Source organism: Molothrus ater, chromosome 14 (genome assembly GCF_012460135.2).
Source record: "Molothrus ater isolate BHLD 08-10-18 breed brown headed cowbird chromosome 14, BPBGC_Mater_1.1, whole genome shotgun sequence".
Lineage (NCBI taxonomy): Eukaryota > Metazoa > Chordata > Aves > Passeriformes > Icteridae > Molothrus > Molothrus ater.
Window position 1 is genome coordinate 4,032,665 of NC_050491.2, and position 14,468 is coordinate 4,047,132.

General features: G+C 56.2%; 1 protein-coding gene across 5 annotated transcripts in view; it reads left to right on the forward strand.

Moving 5' to 3' along the window:
• Positions 1–14,468, forward strand: part of FRMPD3 (FERM and PDZ domain containing 3) — a 65,863-nt gene that overhangs the window by 20,025 nt on the left and 31,370 nt on the right. For 3 of the 5 annotated variants that reach the window (XM_036402060.2, XM_036402059.2, XM_036402061.2), the window contains exons 2-3: positions 13,648–13,810; positions 14,043–14,145. In XM_036402060.2, the coding sequence (XP_036257953.1) occupies positions 13,660–13,810; positions 14,043–14,145 (254 nt within the window). In that variant the 5' untranslated portion in view covers positions 13,648–13,659. The remainder of the gene's footprint in view (positions 1–13,647; positions 13,811–14,042; positions 14,146–14,468) is intronic. The other 2 variants (XM_054516305.1, XM_054516306.1) reach the window with 1 other exon arrangement.

A 14,468-nucleotide genomic window follows, 5' to 3' on the forward strand; every position in this document is an offset into this window, starting at 1 on the left:
GGTGGGTGTGAGGTGGGCTGGGCTGTAGCATGGTACCTCCATCTCCATCCTTCTCCCCGTATCACCAAAGGGGTGTCAGGGACAGACAGAGGTGATGCAGAGACTCCATCATGAAAAGGCATGAAAATGCATTTTATTATTAGAAATTCACAGTTCTTATAGAAACAATGGTGGACCTAAGACCTGATTGGCCTTTAGGAATCTTCTCTCACCTATTGGTCAAGAAGGGACAACTCCTCCTTATAAACATCTTTAAGAAACAGAGGTTGCCTGCCAGGTGCAGAGATTGAGATAATAAGTGTTTTAATTCTTTCTCTGAGCTTTCTAACAGGAAAATCCTGGGAGAGCTGTGTCTCTCTGTGTTCAGAGGATTTGTGATTACCACACCCCCGTGCCTGCCCCAGCTCCTGGTGCTTCATTGTAGGGAGATAGAATGTAAGAAAATAAAGATAGTGCAGAAGGTAATCTCACCCCTAAGGAGTTGTAGCTGTGCTAATCACCAAAGATTAGGAACAGGCCTGCCCTTAACAGGGCACAGCTGTGTCCAATGAGGATGAGTGCTATAAAAGAGTGGGGTAGCTAGTGGAGAAGAGAGTTGAGGTTTTGTTGGTTGTGCTGTGAAGAAGAGGTTAGTGCTGTGAGGAGATGCCCATGAGAAATCACCAAGAAGGTATGGAACTTTTATAATAAGATCACAACACTTCAGTGGCAGCCGGGTGGTGATTTCAGCCTGATCCCATCGGCCTGCCATGAGTATCCTGCTGCAGGAGAGACGTGTAAGGAGCCAGGTGCCAAAAGCAGTGGCTGGCACCCCTTGGGCACTGCCCAGAGAGGTGGTGATGGGGCTCCCATGTGCCAGGCTCTGAGTGCTGTGGCATGGCAGGGGTGCCACAGCCCCGTGGCAGGGTGGCTGCAGGGTGTTGTGCAGCAATGTGTTGCAGCTAATGCAGTGTGACAGTTTGACACGTCCTGCTGGGACAGCCAGAGCTGCCATGTCATCTCCAGAGCTGTCACAGGCTGGCACAGCACGGTGTTGGCTGCACACAGGCAGTGAGGGGAACGCTCTCCCCTGTCTGGGGAGGGAGAAGGGCTCTGGGCTTATTTGCATGTCCTCAGATGATCAGGAACATGTCACTTGGCACTGGGATGGATCCTTCAGAGAGATGGAGCCAGCTGGGGCAAGGGCAGAGAGGAGGGGGGGGGGTCTGACATCCCCCTAAGCCAAGGAGGTGATGCTGAGCATCTCCCTTAGAAGATTCTGGCATGAGCAGAGCATTGCCTGCCAGCCCAGTGAGGGGTTTCACACCCACCCAGGCAAGCTGGGGCTGCCACAGTGCCCAAGGGCAGGGTACAGGCTCTTTGGGGCTGGGGTAGCCACTGAGCCCTGGGGGATGCTCAGTGGGGCCCGGAGAAGGCTCTTGAGGCAGCTCCTGCCCAGCCCCACAGTTAAACCTGGAGCTGGATGTGGCATTTCACAAGTAAAATGCAGGAGCAGAGGGGACAGTGCTGCCTTTCCCAGCCTGCTGAACTTCACCCAGGGTGTGAACAGTGTCCTGTATGGGCCATTGTCGCCTGGCAGCTGATTCTGGGGCACAGGGTGCCCCCATGGAGCAGCCCTGGGGGATGCTTGTGATCCTGTACCTCCTGTTTCTCTGCTCTGCCTGCTGCTTTTGATGCTCTTCAAGAACACTGAGGCTTCCAGTGCTGAAACCCCTTCTCTCTCAGAGAGAAACAAACGTGGCACAGGCCCAGGGGAGCAGATTCCCGTGTGTCTGGGGAGGCAGGCACTGGAACCACACAGGCTCTGACAGCTGCTTCCAGGGCTGCAGAGACCCAGCAGCGTGTCAGCCACTCACAGCTTGTCCTGCACAGCTTCAGCCCCTGTTTTCCTGGCTGCTTTTGCCATGCTCAGCTCCCAGGAGCTGCCTGGGTTTACCTGTCCTGGCTGTGAAATGCATTTGGGGTGAGAGCTGGGGTGGCAGCCATGGGCTGCTTCCTTGTGGGATGAGCAGTGGGGCTGTGCCAGTCCTGGCAGTGGGACTGGGAAGCAGAATGTGTTCCCAGGCTGAGTCATGCTGAGGATTGTGTCTTGTTATGGGTCCACTTGCAATATTCACTTGGCAGAATCAGCCCATCCTCCCTCCCTCTCTCCCATTTGTGTGTCTGTCTGTCTGTCCCTCCCACCTCCTTCACATAGCAGCAGAGTAGCACTTGTAGGGGGGAAAAAAAAATGAAAATCTCTACCTGGAAGCTCTGCAGGCTGTAAGGTCAGGACAGCAAGCACTGCTTGCTATGCAAGACACGGAGCTGGTGTGCTGGGCAGGCAGGTACTGACCCAGCTGCAGGGCTGGATTTGGGGTGGGAATTGCATCCATGGGAGGGGGCAATGGTGCCAGCAGGGCCAGAAAGGGGTGGCAGGGAGATTGAGACACACAGCTCCTGTCCTCTCTGCTAGAGAGGGAGCTGCAGAGAGGGACAGGGCACCTGCACTGCTCTGTCCCCGCTCCCTGAGCTGTCTCTGCTCAGCTGCTCTGTGTCTAGGTTATTTTAGCTTTGATTCAGCTCCGAAATTGCCTTGGCTGAAAGTCTGTCTCTATTGTTTTCAGTCTGCAGAAGCATCATTGAAAGTGTCAAAAAGATAAATTGGAGAAAAAGAGGGGGGGGGAAGAGAGGAGTGCAGTTGGTGAGGAGAGCCGTGCTGGCTGTGCTCCCCAGAGCAGCTGGCTGCTCCAAGCCCACACTCCCTGTCCAGAGGCTGCTCCTTGCAGCCCTGTCCCCTTCTCTGCAGGACTGAGACACCCCCTCCAGACACCCTCCTTTACCTTCTGCCACTGGGCTTTTCCCCCTTGGCAGGGCTCATTTAGGGCTGAGCATCTGTCCTGCCTGAGCCTTGTCTGGAGCATGGTGAGCAGTCTGAGACCTGCTGTCTGTCTCTGCCCTGCCTGCTGGGTCAGCCAGAGCACCACAGCAGGCTCTGGAGATCAGGAAATAAATAGGATGGGCAGCAGGAGGGGTCCTGGGTGTGGGCAGGGGCTCAGAGCAGACCTGTATGTGTCCTCAGGGGTTTCACTCACTGGTGGCCTCTTGGGTTTTGTGTTGCTGAAGTGGCTCCCAAGGTATTAAAAAGTCTCTTTTTCCCAGCCTCACGACCAAAGAAGAAGTCAAGATTCCTCAGTTCTGGTTTTCAAGGTTGTTTATTTTCCCTTATCTATAACATTCTTTCTCTGGCTGAGGTCTGTCCTGCAGGTTGGGTTGTGGCACACTGACTGCCCTTGGGGTGGTGTTAGTTTTTATACTAAGAACTAGGTGTACTTTATTTACAATAATTTTCCAATACCTATCACCTATGTTAGACAGTCTGTCTCTGCTCTAAACCAATCCAAAAGTGCCACCATCCCAGCAGAAGATGGAGGACAAGAAGAAGGACAGGACATGCCCAGATTCCTCCATCTTGCCTCTTGAACCCCCATTCTAAATCCCCAAAATTCTACATTTTCCCCCTGTGACAGATTAACTATCATTCTACTCAAACTCTTGTGGCTTGTAACTCCTCACACAAGGTTGGTAATTGTTTCCATGGGTGATAATCAAAGGCACAGGGTTGTGCTCTGTGCCAAGGTCTCTGAGCCCCCTGCCAGGGTCTCGAGTCCTCCAGGGCAGCCAGAGCAATGTCCTGGGTTCCACCAGTGGCTTTGTGCACACCTTGGGGTCCAGCCCCACAACACCTGGTCCAGGGTGTGCAGAGCTGGGAGGGTCTGTGCAGGGTCTGATGGGTCAGTTTGGGCTCCAGCCCAGGAGTTCAGGGCAACACTGTCCCACAGGTTTGAAGGGGGCTCAGGCTTCTGCATCCCTGGAAGGATCAAGCCTGAGGGATGAGGTCTGGGCTCTGTTTGGGGTATCATTTGGCTCTGGAGGACATGGTGCTGCCCATGAGCCAGCACTGGGGCTGTGGCATTGAACAGCATGGGGTGGGTTGCTGTGTAACACCTTCATAATTGCTAATTACCTCTGGGGAGGAGGGAGGGGAGCACCTGGGAAAGGAGCTGGCAGTGAGTTATGGGAGGTGGCAGTGGTTGTTGCTGCTGCTGAGGACGCTGGGGCAAATGAATAACCTGTTAAATAAAATGTCAGCCAGGAGTGGATGGGAACTGGCATTGCTTTTTCCGCTTGCACTTTACAAAATGAATCTCCCTGTGCGTGGTTGATTTGCTTATTCAAAATAGGCCGTGGTGGAGGGGCTCTCCTGCTGAACCTGCTGGCACCAAGGGCTAAATTGTGTAAATTCCGTTATCCAAATGCTCCTCTGAATGGCTGCAGTAATCTAAGGACATAATCCATTGCCAGAGGAGAGAGGTTTTCAGAGCCTAATTCCCTTTGTTTCTGGGAACAATGAGAATGTGAGAAATGAAGCTGAGAAATTGCCATGGAGCTCCAAGCTGCAGTCCAGTGCTGGGAAAGGTGAAACCATTCCCTGCCCCAGTTGCCTTTCACACCTGCAACGGGGAAGATCGATCTGTGTGAAAACTCCAGGAGGCAAATACTGAGTGGGTTCCATTAGATAAGGCTGGTTTCAAATGGAAACTGATTTGCATGGGCTGATTAAGCTCATTACTACAGCAGGAACTCAGAAAATCATCAGATCCCTATGCAGCACGAGTGCTGAGCTCTGCTGCCGTGCTGCTCGGGGTGCAGCACTGCTGTGCCTTCAGCAGCATCTCCTGGGGCTGCACACAGCACCTGGCCAGCACCAGCCTGAGCTGGCCAGCTTCTGACACCAATAGTTAGAAATGATTTGGCCTTGTTTAGAATCCTGTTGGGGCGTTTCTGTCATTACAGGTGCTTTCAAAGCGCCCTGGTGAGTGCAGGGCTGTGGGCACCCACAGCACGTGGGGAATGAGCTCCTGCCTCTTGCTCTGGTCCTATCTGGTACCCAGGGCCCAGAGGGCTGTGCTGGCAGCCCCTTCTCTGCCACAGCCAGGTGAGTGTGACCCTGGGAGCTCTGGCAATAGGGGGGCTGTGTGCCGGGGGGACCAGCATGGAGCTGTCCCTTGGGCTATCTCCTGGGGACAGTGAGTGCATGCAGCCCTGTGGGGGACAGTGTGTGCATGGTCCCACAGGCACCTTGGGGCATGCCAGGAGCAGCTCTGTGTCCCCCTGTCTCTTTCAGACTGAGGGCAGATTGATTATTAGGAAATAATTCTTCCCTGTGACAGTGGGGAGGTCATGGTAAGGGGGCTGCCCCATCCATGGAGGTGTCCAAGGCCAGGTTGGATGGAGCTCTGAGCAGCCTGGTCTGGTGGAAGGTGCTGCTGCCCATGGCAGGGGGCTGGAACTGGATGCTCTTTGAGATCCCTCCCAACCCAGGCCATTCTGTGGTGCTGTTCCTGCAGCATTTCCCCAGGTGAGCAGCTTGTGGTGCCCTGAGGGTGAGGAGTCACAGGGCTGTACACAAACAGGTGCTGCTGCTTCTTCAGTGCAGCATTTATACACCCACGTGTTGAAAACAGAGTCCACGTGGGCAGGTGTGCCTCTAAAAATATATGTATATATATATATACACATACACCTGGCAAATGCACTGCACTGATGAGCACACACAGACTCTGCAGTTTGCAGAGTCCCCTCCTCACCCTGAACCCCCGGGGCCACCCTGGCACAGGCAGCAGAGCTGGGAGCTGATTGTGAAGAGATTATAAAGAGGTATAAACTAAGCCTCTCTGCTAGAAAGGCCAGGAGCCCCAGGCTGGAAGCATCACACACAAAGGCTCCTCTGCTTCAGTGCATTTTCTCTTTTTAATGTTTTTGCCTTTATCTTGCATCAGCTCAAGAGCTTTGCTGAGCCCTGGAGCACGGAGAGGGATGCGAGGAAAGGCAGGGGTGGAGGGGGCTCTGTGGGGCTGTGTTTGGCCCCTCCACAGGCAGGTTCCTGTGCAGCTCCTGCCAAGGCTGGTGGCAGTACTGGGGCTTGTTGGGACAGTCCCTGCTGCCATGCAGGTGAGCTTGTTGGGCCAGTTGTGTCACGGCTCAGGGGACCATCTCACCAAAGCTGTAGTGCCAGAAATGCTCCAGTGTTTGCCACCTCTGGATGGGCTGGCAGGGCTGTGGGTTGCTGGGTGAGCTTTGAGTCCAGCTCAGGCTCCCTCTGCAGCCGGGGGCTGTCCCCAGCAGTCCGGGCTGGGGATGCTGTTATCTGTCCTGCTGTCCTGCCTCCTCTGGCACTCCTTCCCCCAGGTCCTTTCCGTGCCCTGCTCTGTGCTGTGCTAGGTAGAGATAGCAGTCCAAGTCATCCACTGAGGAAATTGCTCACTGTAAATCCATACTGAAAGTCCTGGGATTCCTGAAGGCCCAGAGGAAAGTGCTTGATTGGATTTTCAAGCCTCCCTGCCAGCAGTGGGAGAGGAGGGCTGACAGCCTCCCTGAATCTTCCTCCCTGGTGCCTGGGAGGGGATGCAGGCTGTGCCTGCTCGCTAATGGAATGTAAAGGATGTGTAAATCTCCTGCCTTATTTAACTCCCCCCTGAACTTTATATGCAGCCATAAATTTCTCCTCCTGCAAATCTGCTGGAGCAAGGTGGGGCCCTGGTGCCTGCGCAGGTGTGGGGGGAGCCATTCTCCTGGCTGTGCCATGCAGCACAGACCCTGTCCCTGAGGGGCACGAGGCTCTGGGGACACGCTGGGTGCACTTGGGGGCTCCTGCAGGAAAGGCTCCGTTTGGGGTCAAGCTGCCCATGCCAGCAGGAGAGGCTGGGGCTGGTGTCATCCCCTCCTCCCCACGGGGCCAGGGGTGTTTGCCTGCAGTGAATAAAACACAGAGATCTCCTGAGTTACAGCTGCAGCAGGTGACAGGCAGAGTGGCCAGGCTGTGCTGGGGAACTGGTATCACTCCAAGCCCCCATCATGCAGCTGAGCATCACACAAAGAATGGAGAAAAATGCTGCAAATTTTATTCTATTGCTCCTTATCTCTGATTAATCCTCTTATGTGTTCATCTCATTTTATCCCAGTGTTGACTGTCTGTTTATTGTATTTCTGTAGTCCTCACAAAGACAAAAATCCCTCTGAGTCTTGCCTGGCTGGACAAGGGGGGGCTCCTGTGGGCTGGCACCAGTGGAGCACCACAGAGGGGAGGACCAAGGCAACATGCCTGTGGTCACCACGGCAGAGGAGGGGTTGGAAACCAGTTTCTCTCGGGCCCTAGATTAGTGCCCAGCTGTTTGGGTATCCCCAAATGCAAAGAAAGATACCCTAAAAACCAATTGTCCCTTGGTGTGGCTTTGCAGCCCGTGCTCAGGGCATGTTCCCAGTGCACTAGAGAGGAGACAGGCTTTCCTCTTCACACCCCTCTCTCACTGCAGGCAGATTTGTCAGGGCCCTGCAAGGGAAGCCCTGCCTGTCTCAAGTCCCTCTTCTCCAGCCCAGGCTCCCCAGCTCTTCCCAGTTTTGCCAGCAGCCCTCTGGTCCTCCACCTGCTGCTGGCTGAGTCAGGAGCACGAGCCTTCTGGGCCTGACCTATTGCTAAAGGATTTTGCTTTGATCCTCTTCTCCAGCTGGGGAGAACAAAAATCCCTTAAACAGCCAAAAATCATAGAGAAGATTGGAGGAGAATTTTCTTACCTGAGTGGGAGCCCCTGGTTGGAACAATTTGGTGGAGGAGGATGGTGACTGTAATAGCATTACAAACACCATTCTCCTCCAAATTGTTTAATGTGGTGGAAACTTGCACAGATGAGGGAACCTGCTGTCTTTGGGGGGCATTTAGACAGGTTCCACAGCACCCCAGCCTGTCCCAAACTTGTGCAGGCATGGCCAGGCTGTGTGAGTGAGCAATCTGAAGGTTTGTCATCATCTCACACTCAGCATCCTTCACTCCTGTAGGTGCTGAGTGCTTGCCCTGGGCATCCAGTGGCCCACTCAGCTCAGTCCCATCTCTGCCACACTCGTGTGCACCTCGGGCAGCCCATGCAGGTGCACTGTGCCAGCCAGGTGGGCTCAGGTCCTCTCTCCTGCTGCACATTGATCAGACAACACTTGCTGTAAATTCTCCCAGGATCTGGCAAGCTACAGCAAGGAAAATGTGGAGACTTCTGGCTTTAGTAGCTGGAAATTGCTTTTAAAACCCAGTAGAATTTCCAGCCTCCCCAGCATCCTGTGGCAGGGAGCTCCTGGGATTAACTGTTTTCTGTGTGGCAAAGTGCTGCCTTTTCCATGTGTCAAACCTCCTTCCACAGGTGCCTTCCAGTTCTCATCAGTGCCAGCTCCCTGCCCAGTGTCAGGCTGCTTTCAGGGACCACCATGGTCCCTCTGCTCCTTTCTAGCCTGGAATGCCAAGTCTCAGCTGGGGAAGGCAATGTCTGTGTGTGTTTGCCTCTGGAAAGTGCAATATGGGCTGAGCTGCAGATTCTCATCTCCCAGGGCTTGTTTCAGGACAGCCTCTCCCTCTGCAGAAGCTGCTTTTTCTGGTGACCTGAGCATGGCTGGAGGTTGTGGTGACACACAGGCTCTTTGCTAGCCATGCCTATGCTCTATTTTTTAGAATTGGCATCATTACTTTGAGAATTTTTGAGCCCCTCTTTCCCCCAGCACCTTGTTGAGCTGGCTCCACTCCTTGCCAGGGGGCAATAAGTTCATCTCTGCCATGCCCAGGATATAACAGGTCCTAACATTTCCAGCTAGCCCCCAACTCACCTGGCCCCTCAGCCTGTGTTTATCTCTAGGTGAGATGCCAGGAACATTTGAAAAGCTGCAGGCTGAGCAGCAGAAGGCTGCAGCTGCTGCCCAGAGCCAGGCTGCGGCTGCTGCCTCGTTATTTACAGCTGCCTTTGGCTGCTCATCAGCTTCTCCAGCAGCTCTGCTGGACATTGCTCACTGTCTGCTTGTCCCTGCTCTGAGAGCCAGGGGTATTTGTGCCCTCCAACGGGTGCCATCTGGCACCCACCTTTGTACCAGCAGCGTTCCCAGCTCAGGACAGCCAGCTCCATCTGAGGAGCTCTGCTGGGTTCAAACTGCTTCCCAATCCTGACAGCAAATCCAGGCTGGAGCACAGGGGGGAAAGGCATGGGCCATATGGCAGAGCTGTGTGCAGGCTGCATTCTCCAGGCTGGGTCCAGGAAGGATTTCACCCATGAAGGCCAGGGTTATTGTGCTGCCCTCAGTGTTGGTCTCAGCCAGGCTGGCACCCCTCACCCAGCTCCCCTCGTTTCAGTCAGCTGCTGAACACTGCCAGAGCAGGGGCAGCATTACCAGCCTGTCTGGGTCTGTGTGACTGAGCAGCTCCTCAGGAAGGACAGCATCTGTTTGCCCATGCTGGGGGTGTCTGACACCTAAACGTGGGCCAAATGGCACTGCCAAGGTGCCCAGATGCCTGCTGGGTGCAGATGCAGGGCTGATGGAGCAGACATACTGTGGTGGATCCCGTGCCAGCCAGCTCTGCCTGCTCTGCCTGCTCTGCCTTTGTCCCTGCTGTTGGTCCCCACGTGCCCCGGCAGCCCCATGGCTCCATCTGAGATGCAGACCTGGCTGTGAGGCTGGAGCTGCCATATGTTCCCCATAAAAACCCGTCCTGGCCCGTTCCCCAGCATTCCCTGCCACTGCCACACGTGCCCAGGATCCCACATGCCTCACCAGCCACTCACCAACTGCAGCCTGGCAGATGGAGGAGCAGCCATGGGCTTGCAGTAGGAGAGGCAGGACTCTGTTTGTTCTTGGGTTGTTCACAGAAGGAGAGGAGAGCTGGCACACCTGCAAACTGCCCCTCTGCAGAAGGGACAAGACCTTCCCATCCCCAGTCCCCATCCCAGAGCTGAGCTCTGAGCCCTGCCTGGGCTGCACAAAGTGCTTTCACCTGGTGCACTTGTTTAAAGGCAGTTGGCAAATGGTGTGCATGTCCTGGGTAGATGGAGACCATGGTTCCTCCCAGGCAGGTGGTGCTGGTTTGTTCTGGTGGCAGATGGCCAGTTAGCATTGAGAGCAAAGGCAGAAAATCAGTCCTCAGAGGGAGCAGAGATTTATTGCGGTAGGAAATTAAAAACGGATGCGTCAGCTTTTGGAGTAACTCCTGTTCTGCCTGTATCTGTTTGGGGGGGATGAGGGCTCTGTGTTCAGCCCTGTTCATGGCAGGGAGGTCTGAAGGTGCTCAGGAGGCTGAAGGCACATCCCTTGGTATCATGATGGGCAGTGACTGCACCGAGCTGATGTCTCTCTCACCTTGGGTGGCAGAGTGTGACCAGATCAGTGTCACAGCAAAGTGACACTGAGCAGATGAGTGTCCCAGCCTCATGAGTGGGATATCTTCATGCCACATCAGTCAAGACACCATGAAGAGCTAGGTGCTCCCACAGGGGTACATCCATGGTGGGCTCCTGCTGCTGCTGGGCACAGAGAGGTTTCTCCTGATAAGTCCTTTCGCTTTGTGCTGAGCTGTTTTCCAATGGCTGTGCCTTGGTGGTCACTGAGGACACAAGGGGATGCAGAGCAGGCTCTTGGGCTAAGGGGTGGGCAGCAGGCAGGTAGGGACACAAACAGCCATTGGCTCCCTGCAGGGGGATGGGGTCATTGCTGGTCCCTGTCCACCGAGGTGGTGGCAGTGTGGCCCCAGGGTGAGGCTGGGTTTGGGTGCTGCTGAGCTCCGGGGATTGTTTCATATCCTCACTCCCTGCTGCGAGAGCGAGCCCAGCCCGTGAGCTTTGCAGCCCAGCACAGCTCTCTGCCCTGAAATCAAAAGAAGGAACACCAAAAAAAATCAGGCTCCAAGGAAGTGATAGCTCCTGGGGTGCAGCCAGTTACCAGTGTTAGGGAGAGAGCTCCCTTAGCCACTGCTGCCGCTGGTTTCTCTGACCTCTCCCTCTGGTCCGGGGTGAGCACACGTTAATCCCCAAGCCCGGCAAGGGAGAGCTGCTGCAGGAAGGACAGAGCCACAGCCTGGAGAAGGCATGTTGTACCTGCTGCTGAGCACATTACTGCTTCTCCAGGAGTGGATAAGTCCTGCTTAGGAGGACGCTCATCCTCTTTTATTTAATTTCCTGGTAATGCTTCTGCAGCGTCCAAGTCTTATCAGGAGAGGAGTAGCTTAAGAGGCCGGTAAAGGAGTTTTTATTGTCAGTATCCATCTCTTTATTCCCCTTTTCCCTTTGACGCTGGATGGCAGGCTGGTTGTGGCTGAAGTGAGGTGTGCTTTCTTTTCCTTTTGTCTGTTAAAGCTGCGAGGATTTCACGCTAACCAATTCTGATGGTAATTTGGGCTGCGGGAGCCGCCGCTGTCCCTGGTGCTGGGCTGTCCCCGGCTGTGCCTCAGCCGCGGGTTCCCTGGGGACGCTGAGGGTGACACCGGCACCCCGACTGCACACAGAAGGACACATCTGGGGACACAGCTGGGCAGCTCTGCTCTGGCACTCGCCACCCACTTTGCTGTGACTTGGTGAGCAAAGCCCTGCCTCTGTTTCCCCGGAGCCACCGCACTGGGCTCAGCCCCATCTCCGAGCATCCCACTGCTCCGAGCTCTGCTGCTCATCCTCATCTTCATCTGCTGGGGCTGTGGGCAGCAGGGCTGGGATGAAAGGAGTGTCCCCTGGGAGCCAGCAGCTCGGTGACTGCTGTCTTGTGGCAGCCAGCTCTGGCATCCTCCCTGGCCGTGCCAGGCGTGTGGAGACGCAGTGCTGCATTCAGCCTTTTCAGCTGCACACAATGGCCTTGGAGAACGTTTGTTTGAGAAAATTGGCTGGATCGCCCGATTCTTTTTGTTGTGGTTGTTACTGTTGTTCTTTTGAATGCTCATGGGAGTAGCAGAGCAGCTAATGAGCGGTGCAGAGACAGTGGCTGGGGAGATGCTCTCGGCAGTGCTTCCCTGCAGCTGCACTCTCCTGGCGCTGGGGCTGGGGCTGGCTCTGCTCCTGCTGGGAGCCCTGATGGGTGCGGCACTTCCCGAGCTCAGGGGTGCCCAGAGCCTGCTGCTCCTCACCAGTTCCCTGCCCCAGGCATCACTGTTTCCTTCTCCTTCAGCCATGTGCCGCTCCAGGCAGGAGGGGAAAGCCACGAGCACCCACCCAGCTGGGCGCTGGGAATGGGTCACCTGGCTGTGGTGACATCCCATTGTCACAGAGTGCAGCTCACCCATGGCCAGCGCTGGATCCCTGACCCTGGGCAGACTCACCTGTGCTCCCGTGGCAGACATGGCATCCTCCCTTGGAGGGTTTTGGGTGGTTACCTGGGGATCAGGCTCAGCACTGGGCTGTCTTTGCTGATTGTGGTGTCCTCAAGGCCCAAGCTGTGTGTGCTGGTGTGGAGCTCCTGTCCCCTCCAGCCCCACGTGCTGTCCCTCTTGGCTGTGCAGCAGGTGCCAAACACAGTGCTGGGAGCAGGTAAGGGTGTCAGAAATGCAGACAGATAGCATTTGATAGATGATGCATCAAATCCTAAACTGATAAGAGATGGAACAATTGGTGTGTTGTCAAAAGGCCGGGAAGGATCTCTGTTAAATAGACTAAATAGTCTGGACAGGAACAAGCAATGAGCAGCACAGAAACAACAGCACGTTCACCACTTTGTTTTTCTGGCTGGGCTGTGCGTGTTGCCATCTGTGCTGTGCTCTGTGGCCATCCCGTGGTGCTGGGATTGCTCCCCCGTGCCAGGCTCACAGTCTGGAGCCATGGCTGGCGTTGCTCCAGGATGCCAAGGGCAGCTTTGACATGACCTTGCCCTGGGCTGGATCTTCCCATCTTCTGGTTGTCTCCATTCCAAGGAGTCCCTGGGCTGGTGGTGATTTGGCTGTAGCAGCACAGCTGAGCCTGCCTTAATCCCAGTTTTTAGACTGGCTAAACTTGTTTTCACTTATCTCTGATATTGTTGAGCTGTGTTACACAGCAGGAATAAGCCAGCCCTGGGGTTTGCTCTGAAAGCTCTGCAGAATGGCAGAGAGAGCTCTCGGTCTGCTGCTGTCTGCCCTGACCCTCAGGGAATGGCCAGAGCCACACCAGCAGTAGTTTACCTCACAGAGATGTCCCATCTCATGAGGGCAGGGGTGGAACAGTGAGGTGCTGGAGAGGACGGTGTGATTTACCCTTGAGTGGCACCTCCATCGGTGTCCCGTGCCCGAGGTGCCGGTGCAGTGGCAGGGACAGGCAGTGAACAGCACGGCTCTGTGGCAGGGACAGGCAGTGAACAGCACGGCTCTGTGGCAGGGACAGGCACGGAGCAGCACGGCTCTGCACGGCAGGATGGGGCTGTGGCTGCCCCAGGAAGGGCTGGGAGAGGATGGTGTGATTTACCCTTGTGTGGCACCTCCATCAGTGTCCCCTGCCGGTGCTGTGGCACGGATCAGCACGACTCTGCAGGGAGGAGGGGGCTGTGGGCACCCCGGGAAGGGGCTGGGGGCTCTGCAGGGGGATCGGGGCTGTCCCGGGAAGGGGCTGGGGGCTCTGCAGGGGGATCGGGGCTGTGGCTGCTCCAGGAAGGGGCTGAGGGCTCTGCAGGGGGATCGGGGCTGTGGCTGCTCCAGGAAGGGGCTGGGAGCGCTGCAGGGGGATCGGGGCTGCCCCAGGACGGGGCTGGGGGCTCTGCAGGGGGATCGGGTCTGCCCCGCAGCCCCGGAGGGCTCGGAGCAGCGGGCAGGGCTCGGAGGGGCTCCTCACACACAGCCTGTCCCTGTGCCTGCAGCGCAGCCATGTGATGCCGGAGGAGCGCGGTGGCGATGATATGGAATGTGGGCAGCTGCCTCCGGCCACGCTCCGACAGGTGACGGTCCAGCGCCACCCCCTCCACGGATTCGGCTTTGTGGCTGGCAGCGAGAGGCCCGTGGTGGTGCGCTCGGTGGCTGCAGGTAGGGTGTGGGGCTGCTCCTGGACACGGCTGCAGCGTGCCGGGAAACGCAGCCCTGCTTCCCTCCCTGGGCTCCTGTCCTCTCCTGTCCCCTCTGCTGGGCCTGCTGCAGGGCGTCCTCCACGGCCACATAGGTGGGCAAATGCTTTGGGGATGCTTGGGGCCCCTCGTGCTTCCCCTCCGCCCCGCAGCTCCGGGATGCCCGGGTTGGCCCTGACCCTCTCTCCTGGCAGGCGGCCCCTCTGAGGATAAACTCCTGCCAGGAGACCAGATCTTGGCCATCAACGATGAGGATGTGAGTGAAGCCCCCAGAGAGAGATTCATCGAGCTTGTCAGGTGAGGACAACGCCCCTGGGGAGGGGCTCACTCCAGGCTGCTGTGCCCATAGTGCCCAAAGCCTCGCAGTGCCAGTGCACACCCACGGCACCAGTGCTGGGGTGGGGAACTGCCAGCCTGAGCAGGGGGAGAGCCTTGGAGCAAGTGCCATAGCCGTTCCCAGCTGGCCAAGAAGTGGGAAAGAATCCACAGCCACGTTGTCAAGCACCCCAAGGAGCCCACAAAGGTCCCGGACACCACTGGGCTGGAAGGGTGGGATGTGCTCTCAGTAGCCAGTTGCACACCTTGAGGTCCATCACCATGAGGTCCCATCCATCTTCATT